General features: G+C 48.0%; 8 protein-coding genes across 8 annotated transcripts; 5 read left to right on the top strand and 3 right to left on the bottom strand.

Annotated features, from left to right (window-relative positions):
- Positions 1-276: 276 nt before the first annotated feature.
- Positions 277-1,985, top strand: BDV38DRAFT_151154 (Elongator subunit IKI1). Its single transcript, XM_032051631.1, has 3 exons — positions 277-594; positions 783-939; positions 1,003-1,985. Exons 1-3 carry the CDS (start codon positions 439-441, stop codon positions 1,731-1,733), a joined length of 1,044 nt encoding a protein of 347 aa, XP_031918235.1. The 5' UTR covers positions 277-438; the 3' UTR covers positions 1,734-1,985.
- On the bottom strand, positions 1,935-3,249 carry BDV38DRAFT_151112 (SNAP receptor SEC22). Its single transcript, XM_032051629.1, has 5 exons — positions 3,000-3,249; positions 2,906-2,940; positions 2,723-2,832; positions 2,258-2,663; positions 1,935-2,198 (listed from the first exon to the last, which is right to left on the bottom strand). Exons 1-5 carry the CDS (start codon positions 3,031-3,033, stop codon positions 2,136-2,138), a joined length of 648 nt encoding a protein of 215 aa, XP_031918234.1. The 5' UTR covers positions 3,034-3,249; the 3' UTR covers positions 1,935-2,135.
- Positions 3,248-4,962, top strand: BDV38DRAFT_151144 (ASXH domain-containing protein). Its single transcript, XM_032051630.1, has 3 exons — positions 3,248-3,508; positions 3,574-4,050; positions 4,103-4,962. The coding sequence occupies exons 1-3, from the start codon at positions 3,392-3,394 to the stop codon at positions 4,847-4,849; spliced, it is 1,341 nt and encodes a 446-aa protein (XP_031918233.1). The 5' UTR covers positions 3,248-3,391; the 3' UTR covers positions 4,850-4,962.
- A 113-nt stretch (positions 4,963-5,075) lies between these two features.
- On the bottom strand, positions 5,076-6,487 carry BDV38DRAFT_278343 (short chain dehydrogenase/reductase family protein; the record flags this gene model as incomplete). Its single annotated transcript, XM_032058694.1, has 5 exons — positions 5,076-5,627; positions 5,684-5,754; positions 5,808-5,972; positions 6,032-6,117; positions 6,207-6,487. 5 exons carry the CDS (start codon positions 6,485-6,487, stop codon positions 5,076-5,078), a joined length of 1,155 nt encoding a protein of 384 aa, XP_031918232.1.
- A 299-nt stretch (positions 6,488-6,786) lies between these two features.
- Positions 6,787-9,185, top strand: BDV38DRAFT_236013 (CLPTM1 family protein). Its single transcript, XM_032053405.1, has 4 exons — positions 6,787-6,912; positions 6,976-8,040; positions 8,101-8,586; positions 8,639-9,185. Exons 1-4 carry the CDS (start codon positions 6,871-6,873, stop codon positions 8,969-8,971), a joined length of 1,926 nt encoding a protein of 641 aa, XP_031918231.1. The 5' UTR covers positions 6,787-6,870; the 3' UTR covers positions 8,972-9,185.
- Positions 9,186-9,672: 487 nt separating this feature from the next.
- BDV38DRAFT_295044 (Mis6 domain protein) lies at positions 9,673-12,115 on the top strand (the record flags this gene model as incomplete). Its single annotated transcript, XM_032062626.1, has 3 exons — positions 9,673-9,802; positions 9,868-10,892; positions 10,945-12,115. 3 exons carry the CDS (start codon positions 9,673-9,675, stop codon positions 12,043-12,045), a joined length of 2,256 nt encoding a protein of 751 aa, XP_031918230.1. The 3' UTR covers positions 12,046-12,115.
- Positions 12,116-12,224: 109 nt separating this feature from the next.
- BDV38DRAFT_278341 (post-initiation translation factor DPC29) lies at positions 12,225-13,135 on the bottom strand (the record flags this gene model as incomplete). Its single annotated transcript, XM_032058693.1, has 2 exons — positions 12,225-12,847; positions 12,928-13,135. The coding sequence occupies 2 exons, from the start codon at positions 13,133-13,135 to the stop codon at positions 12,225-12,227; spliced, it is 831 nt and encodes a 276-aa protein (XP_031918229.1).
- A 103-nt stretch (positions 13,136-13,238) lies between these two features.
- BDV38DRAFT_236007 (AP-1 complex accessory protein LAA1) lies at positions 13,239-20,052 on the top strand. The gene is made up of 6 exons (XM_032053404.1): positions 13,239-15,886; positions 15,940-16,296; positions 16,347-17,621; positions 17,673-17,904; positions 17,958-18,259; positions 18,321-20,052. Exons 1-6 carry the CDS (start codon positions 13,445-13,447, stop codon positions 19,872-19,874), a joined length of 6,162 nt encoding a protein of 2,053 aa, XP_031918228.1. The 5' UTR covers positions 13,239-13,444; the 3' UTR covers positions 19,875-20,052.

Here is a 20,052-nt window from a genome sequence, read left to right as displayed (position 1 = left end):
TATCGACATACTTCTGATACTCCGGAGTAGATATTTGTCAGATTGTAGGTTGTCAAAATTTCCTGAAGCTAAGATAATAATCCAAGACCGTGGTCCGTGACGAAAAAGTAACTAAATTTGAGCTAATTATAGCTTGACGGATGACCTTTGAGTGGCCTATTTCTGTGCTCGCATTTAAATAGCCTGGTGCCTGCAAATCAATGCCTCAAAGATGCATGCTGCGCTTGCCAGTTGGAAAGCAGGCAATATTTTTTTTTTACGGCCCGGCCCGCCGAGCCTCAGACTAAGTCGTCAACGGCAAAGATCACCCATTCCTGGGAAATCTTTTATGCCCGATGTCTCCGACCCCTCATACGCACGAAAACTAACCCCGCTATTCCCTAGATCTACCAACGCAACTACCTAACATAGGTGTTACAGCTTCCTCTGCGTACAGCAATGGCACCGAATCTTTCTCATAGGCAAACGCATAATTTACTCTTGATCTCAAAGCTTCTAAGTCTGAGAGATACAGCTTCTCCGTTGACCCTGCTGTTGGATTCACTCGAACAACCAGCTACCCCATTGGTTAAAGAATATATTAGGCGTGCAAAGGTACGTTATATCTCCTACTGCACTTCTTATTTTGTACTTGCTCGACTTTTTTTTATCGGACTTGAGCTGGCTGGTGTCTACTCCATTTGCTAGACTCGAGGGTTGGGATACGTCATCAGGCCTTCAATCGGGCAAGATGGATAATTGTGAACTAGCCGTAGGCAGGATAAAGCTAAGAAATAGTATAGATCTCCAAGGTTCATGTCACACTTATTGCTTTTGAGACATTAAAGCCATTAGATGGCGTTGATGCATTCGTTTCCGCCCGAAGGAAAAGCCCCTCACAGATAGTTAAGGAAGTTGGCGCGGCTTACCAGGCTACTGCAACCAAAGCCTCTTCTTCTCGTATGTCACCGCGGGCTAGTCTGAGTATTAGAATTATTGGTGACTATGACTAATAAGCAATAGGACGTCTCATTCTTATAGATTCCATTAACCCACTTCTACTCTCTAAAACGAACGATGCACACTCCCAACTATCGACGTTTCTTAGTTCATTCTTAACCCCCCCGAGTCCTTCAGCACCTAAGGTTGAAGTTTCGCTCGTCGTGACTTTCCATCAAGATGTTCCATGCCCGCCAGCTCAATCCCCTTATTCGCCATCAGCTCTTTCAATGCTGACCTATCTCGCAACGACTATTATAAAGTTACATTCATTCTCACACATACTAGCGCAGAAGGCTGCTCGAGATCGTAGTCTAGCTGCTCCAGTTTTTGGACTCGAAGAGGAACAGGATGGAGTACTTTTAGGAAGATTGGATAAGCCGATTGGTAAGGACTCGGCCGAAGGCATCGTTCTGGAGATGGAACACAGACGCAAGAGTGGACGTGGTGTTTTAGAGTGGTATATATTACCCCCGGCATCACAGTACACGCCTCAGCATTTGAAGGAGGTTGTAACGCTGCTTGACGACCATCCCTTATATCGTCCACCGGAGGAGCCAGAGGCCGGAGCAGGCGAAGAAGAGCCAGAGTCCACTTTCGAATTGCGACTCACCGACAGACAACGGAGAGAAAGAGAGGGGGTGGTGCTACCATACTTCGATGCACAGCAAGGTGACGGCCCTGGAGAGGGCGGGCGCATTTTATACGACATGGGAGAGGAAGACGACTTCGACGAGGAAGAAGATGAAATATAAGTGGGCACGTACAGAGGTTGTTCTCGACGCACCTTCTTTAGTGAATCAGCGCAGGACATCTCCTATCTCCTCTACGTCCTTACGCTTGTTATCAGCTGGTGTTCCCAATCGTGCTTGAAGGGAGTCCAAGGATATCGTGTACATTTTGGACTGTTTACGGCATCCCGATCAATTGACGTATAATAACACGACTGGCATATGGTCAATGAGACGCTTTAATGAACATGCTATGTAGGGCTCTCATGAAAAAGAAACGTTTACGCCTTGCAACCAAGCTGGTCGGTCATAAAATATTGTGAGTTTTTGAATATATCAGGGTAGATGGAGTCCGGCAACCATCAAGATTAACTATGCAAACACTCATATGAGCGGGCCTCCGTAAGCAGTCGGTTAGGGAAGCAATTAGAAGAAGCGCAGCCAAATGAGGAATAGAAAGAGGACCCCGATTCCAGCAATTGGACCATACTGTGGAGCAGGTTAGTATGAGGGCCTAGTGAGAACGATCAAAGACACGCGGAGGATACCTGTTTTATCACCAGCTCCCAATTGATGCGCACTGCTGCTCGTCTGTATTTCTTGCTATCCTCTCGCAGACGCCCCGACAACTCGCCCATCCGTTCTAAGCTATCACCTCGGTATAGGAGGTCCTCGATGTTCTTTGTCATCACTTTCGTTACATCCCGAAGCTCATCATTTAGTCGGTCAAGGTTTTGCGAAGCGCGACTATCTTGGTACAGCTTCTTGGTGCGTTGGATAAATGTATCAAATTCTACAAAAGCATATGGTCGCAGGGTGGGAGACTGGTACTGCGCAGATGAGTAAGTGGTAGTAAATTCGGTTGCGAGATCTGCGAGGTAGGTGAAGGCAAGCTTGCGCGGGTAGGAGCGGTCGCATATACAGAGGAAGCAGATATCATCTTGGATAAGATAGCTATGTCAAATACCCGAATTAGCATTTGTATCGTCTTGCACCTCGTACATCAGACTCACTGTAAGTTATATTGGCCAGACTCAATGCTAGCTTGCGGTGCGGAATTGCGACTCAACCGGCGGAAAATCATTTTGGCTTGTGTCTTGATTTCGGAGAGCTCCACCTCTGCCTGATTGGAATAATGAATAATTCAGTGTTACTCGTTGTGTCATTGTTTCACGGTGAATAGGCTGTAAACTGACCTGTTCATCATCTACTGACGCAGCCAGCATGAGGCCTTGACAAACATCAGCAACTGCATCATAGAACCCCTAATCTCTTCGCATTGCTTCTTACCATCAAGCCTGGCTATTTGAGTCGATTTGACCATTTTGATTACAACTTTTTCTTGCCTAGTGGACCTTCAGCTTGTTCAAATAACGCTCAGGTTGCAGTTCAGCTGTAGCGGCGCATATGTACCTCTGTTGTTGTCCAGATTGGCATCTAGAAGCAATGGCCCGCAAGCGCAAGGCGGTCGACAATGGCAAAACAAGGACGCAGCCAACGAGGTAAGACTATCCATACTATATTTATTTAGCTTGTGAGATTTATTATCTACAAGCTGTTGAAATACCAGTGCTCAGGTGCGACATATACTGGGGCACATTTAACAATGTTTCTACACCAGGAATTGTTCCTCTACTGCTAAGACAAAGGACCCGGATTACGTGGGCGAGTCTCACGTCGCAATGTCCTCAAACAACAAGCGACCAAAGAGAAATCCAAAGAGAGCGGCGAAGGATCCTTGGGCTGAGGACAAGTTGATGACGAGTACATCTTCCAACCTTATATATCTGGACCTTGTGGTATGTTATACAATTACGGAATGATGGCGACGCAGTGCGATACATTGACTGATGGGCAAATCAAGAAATTACTCGCCAACCCCGAAGCCTGGAACTGCCTTGAGGAGTCTGAAAAACGAGAAATACTCGATCTACTTCCTGAAGACCTACATCCGAACCCAGACCCTTCACCAGATGATCCTGATGCAAAGATACCCCCTTTACCAGAAGAGTTCCTACGTTACTCCAATAATTGGCGAGACGGCATTCGTCACTTTCAGCTAGATCTTCAAAATGGACGCTACGATCCCGTTTGGCTGCGAGAGGCAGGACAAGCCATGCAGCAGCGGGCGGATGGGAAGTTTGACAAGTTTAAAGAAGAAGAGTTTGAGCAGTTTTGGGGGCAGAAACAGAAGATGGACAAGACGCTGGTCGCAGGACAGAGTCGCCAGGTCAGATTGAGCACCCTTATTAACAATGGCATTGTTCTTGTAGGCGATGTTTGGAAATATTCTCGAGCTTTCAAGAGTAAAGATAACCTCCTAGTGGAGAAAGAAGCCAGGGTACGTTTGTACTCAGAGCTCCGTTCGGACTCCCCAATTGACGCTGCTACAGATAGTGGATATCCAAAATGGCCAGTTAACATTCGAATTGCCCCCTGGCCAACGGGTGTTTCTTCCTGCTCCCCAGACCTTACCCTTGAAGGGCTCACACGCCCTAGTTATGGGGGAAATCGAGAAACCAGGAGTCGTTACAACGACTACTGCTGAGATAGAGCAAGTTAGGACGGCTGAAACAAGTGCGGGCACGCATTCAGATACTAATCCTACGGAAGAGGCTGGATCCTTTAACAAGCGTAAATCAGAGATAAAGATGGAATCTCGCAAGAGAGGCCGTGGCAGAAAGCCCCAGGTACAGACATCCAAGGACCTCGAAGTTGACCAAGTGAAAGCATCCACCAAAATCACAAGACCTACTCAAGTGACAGTAGAAATCACCAATCCGCCACCGACAGAAGCTAACGTGACTACCTCTGTAATGACTCAAACCACTACGACGGAGCGGGACGGCCACAATCTGGAACTTGTTTCTGAACAGCCTTCCGCGACTGTTGAAGATGCAGCCCCACAACTGCCAATCGTTGAAGGCACATCAGAAGAACCTGGGATGATCACGGTCTCAGGTATCACGGGACCCAGCGCAATTGCAACTAAAATCTTAGAAGCTGACGGCCGGGCCGGAAAAGTCCCACACGGAAATGCCTGGAAAGAGTTCCGGGCGTACAGAAATAATCAGGATATGGGTAGCTTATGGGAGGTTAGACAAGCTTGGTTTCTGAGGAACAATTCGTTGGCCAATTGACTTTAGAGAGCTGTGAGCTTGATTTTATTATCTTCTTCTGAGGGCACCTAACAGGAAAGTACTGTCCCTGTGCCAATTCTCACGTCTGATATGCGGGTTCATGTTTCTTTCTTTGCGATAGCTGACAGCTACAGTGGTCATGCATTCCAATGGCATAAGCGGAAGATACCACAAATGTATTATCATCAAATTCATTAATTCTTTCATTAAGTCTAGAACTCTTGCTCTAAACGCCACCATTACCGGTTCCTATGCCGAAAATATTTTCGTCCTTGGACGCCCTTTTCTGATCGCCGCCAGCAGCGTAGTCAACGGCATAGCTAGATTGGATGAAGTCCTCCAGCTCCTCACTAACAGTTTTCAGTTTTTCCTTCACACTCGCAACACCCTCTTGTCCTACTATATGGCGTGACGGTGGATTTTCATGCCCGCCTATCGCGGTGATGGCATATACCGTTTCTGCGACTAGAACCTCCATATGTGCAGAGCTGAGTGGAGGGTACATTGACGTAACTTCAGGACGTGAAAATGGCCCATTCTCAGCAGAAGCGGTTTGGCAAGTTTCTTGGGTGCCATTCATTTCGGCGTGTGTGTTGGGCAGACGAGGCACAAGTCGGTTTAACATTCCGCGGAAAAGGGGTGCTTGGTTAGAAGCTGGTGAATATGCGGGAGCTATTGGAGGCACGCTAGTTACTAGATTCGTGAGAATCCCGATTTCGATACTGCATTGGAAAATCGTGAGTTTGAGGTTGAATGGGGCTATCTCATATGCAAGACTCTGTAGCGTGGCGGTTAGCAGGATTGGTTGAAGCCCCCGGCACAGATTGCACTCACGTCGCAAAATCCTTCGAGAGCCCACCCAGCTGCGCAATACATCCCAAGTCCTGGCGTGCCAATGTGGGCGGCTGTCTTTGTTAGCCATTGACCTGGCCTAAAGGCAGTACTGATTAAGACTTACTAATCCCCGAGAGAATCATGATGTGTCCGGTTCTCTGTTTCCTCATATGAGGAAGTGCTGCTTTTATAATACTAAGGGGCCCGAAATAGTTGATTTCGAATTGATCCCGAACCAAGTTCAGCGTTTGCTGGGATGCCCCGAATTCTTCCACTGTTCCTACAAGGGCTGCATAGGCAGTTAGCTAGACGACCGCCGTTGAAAGGGACGTGCTGCATAGTCCATACTTTGACTTGTACAGCAAAGAAGAATGTCAATCTTGCCGAATTTTGTAACGGCATCTGCCACAAGTGCTTGACATTCTCCTATCATCCTGCACGATGATTGTAAGCACACTCCGCTCCCCTCTATAGCCAATGCGCCACTGCGAGTTTATTTTAGAGACATCTCCGGAGTGCACACCTTATATCGAAAGGAACGGACTTGAATCGCTGTCGCCATCCCTCATGGCTATGACTGTCAATCTCGGCTAGGAAAGACTCGAATTCATCTCGACGGCACTCGTCCCGTTCTAGACTCGAATGGGCCAATCCAAGCAATGCGTAATCGCCGTGTGCGAGGATTTGGCGTGTAACTGAGATCCCAATGGGCGAATCCCCAGCAGTGATTACCCATACTCGTGGTTCATTATGGGTGGGAAACTGAGGGCGGGGGGATTCGGGGAAGGGAGGATTGTCCGACATTAGATCTAAGCTGATGATATCCACGCGCCACGCATGTCGATCGCACGGCAATTTTCTGTATTATATGATCTAGATCAAGCAGTAAAAGATCCACGCGGCCGATCAACTGCGGTTCAGGACGTCCTTTCGTTGCCGTGGAGTTGGGAAATGTGGAGAAATGAGTCCAGAGGGAACAATCGCGTTATGTCATGCGCCGATAAGAAATAATTTATCGACCCGCCAAGATAAAACGACCCGAGTTCTGGACCAAAGCGGCGTAGTTCAACGGATTACTAGCAGTCCGCCGCTCGTGGCCTTTTCCTTTCTTCTCTCTTCCTTCCCTTCCCCTGTTTTTACCCTCTCCCTCTTTCTTGTCGACCAGGCCACTGCAGCTCTAGAGCACAATGCCTGAACAAAGACAGCGCAGGGATGAGCCGGAGTCTAGCGTACGTATGCGACGTACCATCGTCATTTATCAGGCCGATCGGGCTGACCATCTCGTGATTTAGTCCGGCTTCAAGGGGGCCCTTCAGGGTCTGGCTTTCTTCTTACTAACACAGTTTATCTTCAGTCAATTCTTTGGTGGACGCCAGCAGAACGATGCTGGTTCTAGCGGGAAGCCGGGTGGGATTCCTGCCTTCGCAGATCGTCCAGCTCGTAGCGAAATCACCGAGTACAGTGCTATCCCTGATATCATAAATCCGATATGGCCTTCCGACAGTGCCTTGGACATGAACATCTACGTCTCGCCATCAGTTGTACTTCCTACTGTTAAGTCTGGCCAGGCAAGCCAACTTGTGCTCAATGAGAAGAACTTTACTCTTGGAAACTACAGTGATAGCAGGGAAATCGATACTACCATCAAGATCCCCAAAGAAGTACAGCAAAATGGAACTCTTTTCGCGCACTTCATGCTCGGACTTTCTGGGCATCAGCTCGATCCCTCGGCCAAAGATTACAGCACAGATTCTGCAATCTATTTCTTCCGCCCGCTTAACCAATATCTCCCGAAGAAGAAGGCCAAGAAGCTCAAGAACCTTCTTGCCGGCTCGGGCGAAGTAGAAGAAGAGGTGGAAGACAACACACCGGACGTCTCCATCGCATCGTACTATCATCCGAACTTCACGGTATCTCTGATCCCTGATTCTGGTACCCAGAGATTCCGTCAGATTCATCCAGCTGTCCGGTCGCATGTGCAGCTAGAGGCATCTGGCGCACGAGACGTCTCTGGAAAGAATGGATGGTACTATCCTATTGTTTATTTGAATACCTTTTGGCAACTTAGGAGTCATATGATGGAACTCAATTCTACCGTGGAGACCGTACCCCTTCGCATTACTCTTAACAATTTGCAGAACTGGAAGTTCAGCATGATGACGAGCGTTGATGACAGCGCAAAACAAACTGCTCGACAGGCTGCCTTTGGAGCCTCGACTCCAGGCGGTGGTGACGGTACTGAGTTTGAAATGGTGAAAGAGATCCTCTTAGATACGAACATCTGGCTGCTGGGCACAACTGGTATCGTAACTATCCTTCACATGGTCTTCGAGACTCTGGCCTTCAAGAATGATATTGTGAGTTTATAACTCCATGCAGATTTATGGCAATGTACTGACCTAGTGTTCCGATAATAGGCGCACTGGCGCAAAAAGAAAGACGTCGTCGGAACATCCGTTCGTACGATCTTGGCCAATGTCTTTATGCAGGCAGTTGTTTTCCTCTATCTCATGGATAATAGTGATAACACTTCCTGGATGATCCTTGCCAGTCAGGGCTTTGGTATCCTCCTCGAAGCTTGGAAAATCACCAAGACTGTCGATGTCCGCCTGCGGCAGCCATCGCCAAACTCTTTCTTCTCCTTTCTGCCTTACGTGGTGGTGTTTGAGGACAAGCATAAGCTCACGGAGACCGAGCAGAAGACCAAAGAATACGACGAAATTGCGTTTCGCTATCTCTATATCGTTGCCGTACCTCTCCTGGCTGCATATGCAGTGTACAGCTTGGTCTACAACACCCACAAGTCGTGGTACTCCTACATTATTGAAACACTTGTTGGTAGTGTCTATGCCTACGGTTTCCTGATGATGGTCCCCAGCTTGTACATCAACTACCGCCTGAAGGTTGGTATTCTTTGACTCCGCTACATAACCTAGCTAACCTCGCTGTTCCTAGTCTGTTGCGCATATGCCCGGCAAAGCATTGATGTACAAGTTCCTAAACACCTTCATCGACGATCTTTTCGCATTCACGGTCAAAATGCCATGGCTTCACAGGCTTGCGACTCTCCGTGATGATGTCATTTTCTTCGTTTGGCTTTACCAGAGCTGGAAGTACCGGGTTGATTACACACGTGTCAACGAGTTCGGTCAGGGAGGTGATAGTGATGCTGAGGAAGAGCCGTCAGCCGTTGAAGCTAAGGATGCCAAAAAGAAGACAGAAACACCGGCTTCGTCCGAGGCGTCTGGAAAAGAAACTTCTAAGTCATCTACCCGGAAGAGGAAGTAAGCCTGCCCTCGGTTTAGATTCCGAGTATACTTTTCTTTTGAGAGCATGCTCATAGAGGGATTCCTTGTGGTTGTTCCGTGAAATATGTTTATTGAGAAACACAAGTCTCTACGGACTTTGTTATATTCGAAGCATACTAGAGCAGCGCCTAATTAAATATTCAACTAATACCCAGATTTCCCCCCTACTTTCCATTACTAATGTAAGATTTTGTCTAATGTATCAATTGTTGAAACGTCAGTCCTAATACGTATTGCTCTCATATATATATACAAGATCTTAAGTATAGAATCAGCGAGTAAGAAACAGCGGCATGAGCATTGCGTAGCATGATGTTTGAGGTACATAGATCGAGTGCCAATCGCGGTAGTTGACCAAATCCGGTAAAGTTCGTAATTTCCGCGCCCATGATTTACCCTTAAGATTGCGCGATTGGAAATGATATGTACAAACTATGAAGACTCATACAACAAGATAATACATATCGATTAATGATAGATGCGAATGAAATAGCTACTGCATATTACTTAAGAAAGGCAGAATTGAATCGACTGTTTACTCTCGATTTATCGGAGCGACGCGACAGGTCTGGGCGGTACGCAAAATAGCTGATGCTATCCTAAATCGACGCCAATTGTAGGAGCAAAAGGCACGAGCTGGAGAACCGGGCTGTAGTGATTACGATTAATAGAAGGCCTAGCATGTCGTCCGATACAGATACAGGTTTGCTAGCTTCAAACTCCTGGAAGTGGACAAGTTTGCTGACGGGAATACCAGGCGCAGAGCTTAGGCCTACTGGCCTGCTAGATGCAGTCAAGCGTCTCGAGGCAGGTAAGATCACCATCTATGGCTCGCGGAAAAATAATAAGTTCTTCTGGGTTAATTTCTGTTTGTAGTCGCTTTCGTGCCCTCTAAGCAACGTGATATGGATGCTGGTGAACTGGCTAAAACGATTGCTACGCACGCGTATGAGGGCGGTCTTCCCCAAGTTGCGCTTGAGCGTTTGGTTAAGATTATCACGACACGCAGTCAACTTGACCAAGGTACAATTACTACACTTATTAAGAATCTGTATCCGGTGGATGTTGTGTCATCCGGCCTCGTCACGAAGATTGCGTGTTGTCTTGGTCCTAACAAAAACAAACCATCGCCTGCGACACAGTCTTTACTCTTGCGATGGCTGATCATGGTACACGAATTTCTTGCTGATAGGTCTCACTTATCCAAGCTCTATGCTGTACTTTTCAACCATCTAGACATGATAAGTCTGCGCAAACCTTTATGCCATCTTCTTTCTCTGGTCACACGGCGCAAGCATGTTAAGCCATTTAGGATACAAGCCCTTATGGAACTGCTTGTTACTTCTGGTGGCGACGAGAGAGAACTTGTTACATTACTTAAAGTCTTCAAAAACTACTGCCCTGATGTCATTGTTGGGGACCTGAATATATCTGGGAGGAAGGGACTGTTCTTCAAGCATCTAGACCCTGAATGGTCCAGCCATGTGAGACTTCTCCAAGACACAAATATGGAAAGGCTACAGGCTACTCAGCCCGCGAATTTTCAAGTGGTGCACCGTGGAATATCAAAAAGGAGCAAAATGGAGGTTTTTATACCGGATGTCCAGACTTCACGTGTCTCCTATGGCCGCACGTCATTGGAAGAACTCCGCGGTGTTGACCACTTTGTTGACAAGCTTGATAAGATTGAGTTACCAAACCAGATTATATCGATGATTGGAGATGGTATCGCTCAAAAGTACCTGTTTCTTGTCCAACCTGAGTCTGCTCGCCACCGGTTAGATGACTGGTGGGCGAGCTTCTTCAACGAAAACTTGGAGGATGTTGAAGATAAAGACGAGAAACTTGAGTCCTTGAGCTACATAATGTCTCTTGCTGTGGGTTACGTACAGTACACAAAGGTAAAAAATTGCACCTGGATCCTTATTGTTTCAACGCTAAAGAACATATTAGGAAATTCCTCCCCCAGTTGCCACTTTCTTGAAATCGTATCTTCTGTCATGGAACGGCAGGGATTTGAGAGAGCAGATATACTACCTTCTCGAGTACCTTGATATCGAGGATTATGACTCTATACAGCATGATTTCTTGAGGCCACTCGAATATGCTGTACTTACGGACAAACTGTTTCCCAGATCTAGCCTATTAGACTTCTATGCTTCCATCATTCGCCAATGGGGTGTCAGATTAAGGACGCAGTCATTCACATTGGAAGAATCTAAACCACTAGGCCGTCTGATCTCACATGCAGAGCTATTGGCGCTGTCTATTCTCGAATGCCCTGCAGCTGCTCAGCAGGCACTTAGTGACAATGTGGAGAGCCCAAGACCGGCCGCCTTGTCTGTCATTGAATTTTATTGTGTTTTAGCTGAATTATTTTCGCATTCACACCTAAACGGAAACATCCGTATTGCGATTCCAATGGCTCCCACCGTCTACACACTCATCTTCACTCCGATCAATTCCATTATCTCGATAATGAGCTCCGTGCTTGCCAGCTATAAATCGGCCTTCGAAGCATCCTTGACTTCTCAGGTGCTCCAAACCCCAGGTTCTGCCGAATCACTCTATCCAACACAGTTGGTTGGTCAATTCAATGGCTACATTATGGATATTTGTAACCTTGTATGGCGAAATCGAGGCCTTAATGGGGAGGACCCCAACGCATTAGGCTGTTTGATACCCGCTCCTACAATCACTGCACTCACGCAATATGTCCGGGATGCAACAGACAACTCTCGAGAACGGACGAGAGAGGCAACGTTTACCTATAACCTGTCTTCGATATTCTCTCTTAGCCATAATGTTGCACTCTGTAATATGTCTGCTGCGTGCTTCGCTGATGTCGAGGAGAAAAGCAGTCTCAGCGAAAACCAGCCTAGGCTAAAGAGACCAGTGACCCAGAAAGCACTCAGTGCACTGGAGAAGGAAGGCGGCATTAAGGTTACTTGGCAGGAATACAGGGTACGAATGTTGGACTGGCTGGAAGCGACAGGAAGTATTGGGATTGGAAGCTTAATGCGGAGCACGATGAAGGCCTTACGGAAAGAATGATAGGGTGAAAATATCATGAAATGACACCTACCTATTTTTCTAACTAGTGTAGCCCGTCCAAGGAACCTAGTAAGCGCTCTACTATTTCTACTGTATATCTATTATGTATTCTATAATCACTGCTGCATACTATACAGGGGTCGTAAGTGGGACATAAACTGCGACGAGTATACCTATCATCAGAGCTGTTGAGTAGTGTTCAGATAGATATCCCGAACGCTCGACTCCTCACGAAGGGCACTGAGGATATCCTCTATTTCCCTCACGTGTTCATCCTCCGTCAGTTCGACCAACGTGTCTTGATTCGGATCCCAAATTATTTCTAATTCTTCAATCGTGAGCTGAGATGACTTTGTCAGAGCTTCGCCCACACTCTTTGTTTCTGTTGGCTCAGTGAACACGATGAGACGGCCTTCATCTGCCGTAATGTCCATAGCACCAGCTTCAATAGCCTGATCAAGATAGTCATCCGGGTTCAGACCGTCTTTCTTTTCGAATATTATCCTCCCCTTCTTTTCAAAGAGATACGTAGTCGGAGTGACGGTTCCACCAGCATCCTTGATAGCATAGCGGAGATCTTGCAAGATGCGCGCCTTCTGGTCAGTTTGACATTCGATCACGGCTGCAACGGAATGGGGCAGTATGGCCTCGATGGTAACTTGCTCGAGAGCCTCGCCAGTTACGCTTATACCCTGGCCTCTTGCGATCGCTGCCTCAATCACGGTCTTTGGAATTCCGGCTCGTTTGGCGTTCGAGAGGGCAAGGGTCAGCCGAGGATTGAACTTTGGATCCGCTCCCCACACTAATCATAACCGTTAGCTTGCGCATACCAACGAAGGCGGGGTCAATTGAAAAAAAAAAAAAAAAAAAAAAAAGGCATACTTTGCGTTGCGCTACTAATTTCCTTGCCGATAATTTGGCGTTCCTTACTTTTCGCCTTGTCATTCTTTGCCTTGTCATGTTTGATCTGGGACCATCGATTATGTCCCGCGAACGAAGGAGAACTGCTGGTAAAGCCACGACAAAAGTAGCACACCGGTTGGGTGCGCGTACATTTCCGGAGTAACTCTCTGTTCAGAATTGCCGTCATTGTCAAGGTTCTTGCCGAGCAATGGAGGCGCATTTAAGGTGCGCGTGTACGAAGTACATGGATACTCGTCCTATCTATGGGACTACCGGCCCGACATTTACTCCGTCGCCCACCCCGGACGGAGGTGTGGCCAGGGTGCGCCGAGAAGGGGGGCCCGTCTCCGATATACTAGTAGTACGTATCCCATATTTAGACAAGACAATCATTAATTCAGCCCACACATACCATCAATTTCCTTCTTCTTAAATTTAGACATTCCTCTCAGGGAAACCTCATGGGCGAAGCCCCTGATCGGAACTATCGAATTCAATGTCTTCATCTGAAACCGTTGCACGTACATCCTCCGACAATGCGCCCCCTCGAGCCGAGTTGGATATCACCAAGCTCCATGCCCTCCCCTCCGAACAGCAGGACCTTTACCTCCTCACATTCACATCGGACTTAGTACAGTATATTTCAGGACTGGAAAAGTCACAGGTGTCGGCACAGCAGAAATTTTTAAAAAAGGAGTTGTTCAAATTACTTACCCTTTCCTCGCCGACGATCACGCGAGTTGTGCGCAACAACCTGGGACGATGTTTTGGAGCTATATTTAGCAAAGGTGATCGCGGGGTACTTTTCGAAACAGTTACTGATTTGCTTGGGCTTTTGAATGCGGGCAAGCATGAAGAGCTTCGAACCAAATTCGGTGCGGCTCACTGTTTGGGCGAGGTATTCGCGGTAGCTGGTGAAAGTGTCTTTGCGCAAGCGGGTATTGTCATTTACAGCTTGCTCAAACTGTTGAAAAACTCCAGTAATCATACTGGCCTGCGCGGATCCATTTTTGCAGTATTACGGAAGGTGGTTGTTGGTGTGGGCATTCCAGTGGATGAAGCGGCGGCGCGAGATATTTGGAAGCAAGCTCGCAATGCAGCCACCGGAGATAAATCGACATTCGTCCAGGTTCATGCTTGCCGATGCTTAGAGCAGCTAGTGAACACAACACCGTTCTTCGATAATGCAAACGATTTTGATCATGTCAAGACAGTCACTTGGAAAGGTATTGACAGCCCAGCCGCTCCTGTCAGACATGCTGCTGCGGCTTGCCTGGCACGAGTGCTAGCGAAACTGCATGCCACGGACGCCAAGGTTGCTCCAATACCCAAGTCTAAGAAAGCAAAGAGACAATCGAAAAAGCCAACACCGCGCCCTGGGGAGGATGAGGAAGAGGCGGAGGTCTCTGAGTCGTCCGTATCCAGGAAACCCGAGTCGCGCCTGTTCTTCCTTCTGCCCGACCTTCTTCGCCAACTATCCACCCAATATTTGCGCAGCACAACGTCCAATCGTTCACGTGCAGGTATTGCAGTCTGTTATAAACATGTCCTGCGTATTTTGGGCAACAAATTTGTTGAAGAACGCTATGGGGAAATTGCGAACCATCTTCTTCTTGAACTCCTGAACCACCCAACGGTTACATACAACCGATTCAGGCTTCTCGTGACGAGAAAGTTTGTCAAAAGTATCTTGGAGGACACCGTTGGCCGTGAGTCGCTTAGTGAAAACAGCCAGCTCAATGCTGCGAAGTGGTTAATCAACGAAGTTCTTAAGGATTACCCTCAGGTCATCCAGGAACGTCGTGAACCTAGCAAGTACACGTTAACTAGTGCTCTTAGCGCACTATCCTCTTTAATTTCATCCCTTGGCTCTGCCTTCGTGTCCCTAGCTGAGCCCTGCCGTGAAGCCCTCCTCCAGGTTCTTCCTCACCCTAGCTATACCGTGCAGATACATGTTGCACACTGCCTGCGCAACTTTGTACTTGCCTGTCCTCACCAGATGTTGTCGTGCGTTACGATTTGTCTAAACAGCTTGAACAGGGAGGTCGGACAGCTTTCTACACCCCGCCAAGCGCCGCGACGCTGCGTCGGCTATGCGCATGGGTTGTCAGCCATGTTGAGTACCTCTAGGCTGCAGCCGCTTTACGGCTCCGTCGAGGTGTATTCTCGGGTATTCACTCAAGCCACAGATCTCTTAAAGACGAGCAGCAACTCCGAACTGCGTGCTGCGAGTACACAAATCCAGGTTGCTTGGGTTTTAATCGGGGGCCTAATGCCTCTCGGGCCTAGCTTCGTGAAAATACACCTGTCGCAGTTGATGCTCCTGTGGAAAAATGCGCTTCCTAAGCACCTAGGCAAAGAAAATTTCGCCCAGCGTGGGAACTTGGAGATGAGCTTCCTTGCCCACGTCAGGGAATCTGCATTGGGATCATTGTTAGCGTTCTTAGAATTCAATAGCAAACTGATCACGGCAGACGGCGCCAGGAGAATCGCTACTATGCTACAGAACACTGTTGGCTTTCTTGATGACTTGCCCCGACAGAAGTCCGTGGCGGATATCTCTCAGCGTCTTCATCCTTCTCTGCAATTGCATGATATTGCAACCATGGTTCGGCGGCGTGTATTGCAGTGCTTCTCCAAGCTGATCCATGTTCACCCTCTCAGCCATGGAGATGTAATCTCTCAGACCAGTCTTCTAAGTTTAGCTATATCGTCTTTTGCTGAGCCAGAGTACGCCCAGGCCGGTCCTCTTGAAAGCTCAATCGCAGCTTCTACAGCTCAGTTCGAGAGTTTGTGGGATCTAAGTGACAATTTTGCGTTCGGGTTAACTGGATTAGCGAGGGAATACGTTCGCGTGACGCTGTCCGGAAAGCATGAGAATGACAATGGACCGGCTTGGTCAGCAGTGGAATCGGCAGACCAGGCTATTGACGATGCTGTAAGTATACCAGGTTTCTCTAAAGCTAGTCCAGGTAGAACTGACCTATCAAGTTAACCTTCCCGATTTGTCAAGGGAGTGAGCATGACTCTGCCCTTCTATATGCGTCAAGACATGGCGGCTGTTTGCTAGCCGATCCGTATCCTACTGGCGTTGTCAATGCTGCTATTGAGCTCTTCTCCGTTGCTATTCCATTACACGCTCCCAAAGTACAAGAAAGTAGCGTAGAGCAAATTGCAACCTTTCTTTCTTCTTCAAGCTTGCAACGCAACCCCGGCCGCAAAGCTGCCATGGTAGTTAACATCGCCGTGGCATTGCTTGAGGCCTTGAAAGTTGCCCTCAAAGATTCTAATTCGACGAGTGGAAAACTCAACCCTACGACTGACAAGATATTGCAAGAGCTGTTGCAGGTAGGGTCCTCCGAAACCTATGGGACGAGTCACTGAACTAAATGTCTTAGAAATTTGTTACCGACGCTGACCCAGTAGTTCGAACCATTGGGGTGGAAGCTCTCGGAAGACTGTGTGAGAGCTCTGGAAACACTCTAACTACCTCGCAGATTAATTGGCTTGTCGACACAATAGTAGACAACAGAGAACCCAATGCTCGTGCTGGCTGTGCTGCTGCTTTGGGTTGCATTCATTCCCAGGTAGGTGGCATGGCAGCTGGTCTACACCTCAAAACTATCGTGGGCGTCCTAATGTCATTGTGCAATGATCCTCACCCTGTGGTCCATTTCTGGGCGCTTGGAGGGCTGGAAAGAGTAGCTAACTCTGCTGGCTTGACATTTTCGCCATTTGTCTCAAGCTCGCTCGGTATGCTTGCGCAAGTATATTACGCAGATACCCATAACGAGGAGTCTGCCACACTTGCAACCTCTAATATCGAAATGTCTTACCTTACCCCAATAGTCATTAGCCGTTGCGTGGATTCCTTGATCAACGTTTTGGGTCCCGATCTCCAGGACATTGCCAAAACGCGAAACCTTATACTCACTCTTCTCCGGCAGTTTCAGTTGGAGGATAACCCGGCTTTGGTTACTGAAAGCTCTAAATGCCTGGACCATTTGTCGCTTTATGCTCCCAATTACGTGGATTTCTCAGGATATGTGAAACGTCTGCAGACTGAACTCGCTGCTGATAACCCATTAATGAGGGATGTGGCCATTGGAGGACTGAGTAACCTCATGAAGCGGGACTCAGTGTCGGTTCTGAAAGCTGCGCCGGCCCTAGAGGAGGACATCTGGATTGCCTTCGACGATAGTCCAGAGAATGCGAATCTTAAGAGCATGATCCAAGACTGGCTGCAGCAGACTGCTCTTGAGGAGACTGAGCTGTGGGTACAGCGCTTCCATAACACATTGACAAAGACGCGTGGCAAGGTGGAAGAGCCACCTCCCACGCCAGCTGTCAAATCCGCTGTGAATGATATACCAGACGATGAAGTTGCTGGCTTTGCATCCGCTATTGCCGGGGCTGGGCAATCAGATAATATAAATGAGGCTATCCCTGGACAAGAATTACTGAAATGGCAAACTCGCAACTTTGTTCTCAGTTGTCTTAGCGAGCTTTTGGCAACGGTAGAGCAAGAGATTTTGCCCGATCAGACAATCCCTGCTGAGCTGGCCCTGCAACAGAGGGTGGGAGATATTGTGAGGATGGCATTCTCGGCCTCTACTGCCAACGTGATAGAACTGAGAGTGTGGGGTCTTAAAATCCTCGATCAAGTCCTTAGGGTAAGTTTGTATGTCATTCGACACTTGTCACCTAACTGACACCCTTTCCAGATGTTTGGCAAGACTCCAGATCCAGACTTCGCAGAAGCATCTCTCCTGGAGCAATACCAAGCGCAGATCGGTTCTGCACTTACGCCAGCATTTGCTGCGGATTCTTCTCCGGAGCTGGCGTCGGGGGCCATCAATGTCTCGGCTACCTTCATTGCAACAGGAATTGTCACAAACGTAGACCGGATGGGCAGGATATTGAAGTTGCTAGTGCTGGGTCTTGAGAACTTCTCAAGTGAGTCGCGAGATTAATGGTTATTAATATACATGCTAACTAATATTGTACAGAAAATCCGGACACTACTGAGATTGGAGACTTGAAGGGTCTAAACTCAAACGCCAGGGTTATGGTAAAGATGGCACTGTACTCTGCCTGGGCTCGGCTTCAAATAGCAAGTATCGAGCAAGATTACTTGAATGAGGTAGTCCAGTCTCATCTCGCTAAACTTACGCCGCTGTGGCTTTCTTCCCTGCAGGAATATGCTCGCCTACGGTTCGAACCAGACATATCTGGTAGCTTAGGAACAGGGCCACTGAGCAACGATTTGGACGAGGTATATGCTGCATTGAATCGAGAGACTCTTCTCAAGGTCAGCCACTTACGCCTAAATCATAAATGTCTTATTGTATAGAAGCTGACCTTATCTATAGTTCTATCAAGACACTTGGCTGAGCCTCGTTGATGCCGTCGCGGGCTTAGTGGAGAAGGATATCGATTTCGTTTTCGACGCGTTGGACGGAAAAACGAAGCCAGATGAGGAACCCGTTGAGAAGTCTCAGGACAACGAGGATGTAACAAACGAAGAGACAACGAGAAAAGGAAACGACATTAATTACCGAGATGAACCAGTTGCATTCTTCTTCGTTCTATTTGGCTTGGCATTCGAAGCACTTGTTGACCAGTCTACTACGGCGTCGCAGAGACTAGAGATTCTCCAGGCTCTCAAGCGGATTCTCCGGCCAATAATCTCCGGAAATGCCATCTATCAGGAAGCTATTTTCTCGGAGACAATGGATTCCCTTGATCGTCTCGCGTTGACTGAAGGGACACCCATCCAGAATGTCATCGTTGAAATAGCGCGTAACTTGTCCCTGGATCATCCCTCTGCAAAGGGAAGCGAGGGGCGAAGCGACCATCTGTCCGATGATATTGAGCAGCTCTTCGAGCTGACCAGAAGTATTATTCTTGTTCTTGCCGGGCTACTGCCGAACCTTCGTGAATCGGTGCCACTCGCGCGGTTTAACGTGGGCTCAGATGATGCTCTGTCACTCATCCGCCTCGCCCTGTCATCCCTCGTAAACGTCGCGTCCATTTTCCCCTCCATAATTCGCAATGACCTTAACGCATGCATCTTACACATCTTCACCACCATTCTTGCCACTGGGTTGTGCCAATCGGAAGTCGTTCCTCAAGCACTTCCAATTTTCAAACATTTTGTTCAAAGTATAAGTCATCCGGACGATGTTGGACCAGGAGTGTCTGGCAACCTGCCCGTGGTCGCCCGCCAATTGCGCGGCTGCCTCACACGTTTCCTTACCACTCTCACAATCGCCCAGCGTCGCGAGTCTGAGTCCTCGTTGCCTTGCGCCAAGAACACGCTTTTGGCGATCACCATCTTATTAACCACAGGAGGCCATGTCCTCCCCCCTAATGACCCCACTATTGTCCGCATCCTCAACGAGTTCCTAGACTGCCTTCAGGACGTCGGTCTCGCAAACGTTGCGGCAGGCTGCCTCCGATCAATCCTTCTGGCTTCGACGGGATCTCTCACAGACGAAGTAGTTGCCAGATATTTGTTCCCTCGCCTGATCAGCTACCTCGTAGGCTGCCCTATGGAAAATGGCGACGTCCCCAACGATCCAGAGAATTCAAGAACCGTCATCGCACGCACAATAGTTTCCTATGTTAGCAACGCTAGTGATATACCCACTGCCTTTTCCATCGTCATGTCCGCCCTCCTTGCACGTGGAAAGAGAGAAGGACAAGCCGTTTACCAAGAGACAGCTGCTCATCTACTGGAACTCGCCAAGACGGACCAGTCAGTATTCCGGGCTCTTGTGGCTACAATGATTCCGGAACAGAAAGCGCTTCTCGAGGACATCCTTCGAAGTGTGAATGTTGACTCTAGCGCCCATAAGAGTGCCAGAGACAGCGTGCAAGCTCAGCAGAATGAGCCCAGTATTGCCTTGAGATTCGATTTCTAGAACTTTAGAGACCGTGCTGTCTATTTCTCTAGGCATTTTCTTTCTGCCTTCATCCCCCACACTATCTTCATGTTGCTGATATGTCGACTCCTAACGAATCCCTAATTTTATGCATCTATGTTCAAACAATAATAGACGAATTCTATAGACGATGTTCTTCCTTGATTTTTCCTTCATT

Source organism: Aspergillus pseudotamarii, assembly GCF_009193445.1.
Source record: "Aspergillus pseudotamarii strain CBS 117625 unplaced genomic scaffold BDV38scaffold_5, whole genome shotgun sequence".
NCBI lineage: Eukaryota > Fungi > Ascomycota > Eurotiomycetes > Eurotiales > Aspergillaceae > Aspergillus > Aspergillus pseudotamarii.
Note: the sequence above shows the minus strand (reverse complement) of the source record. Positions and strands in the feature narration are given on the sequence as shown.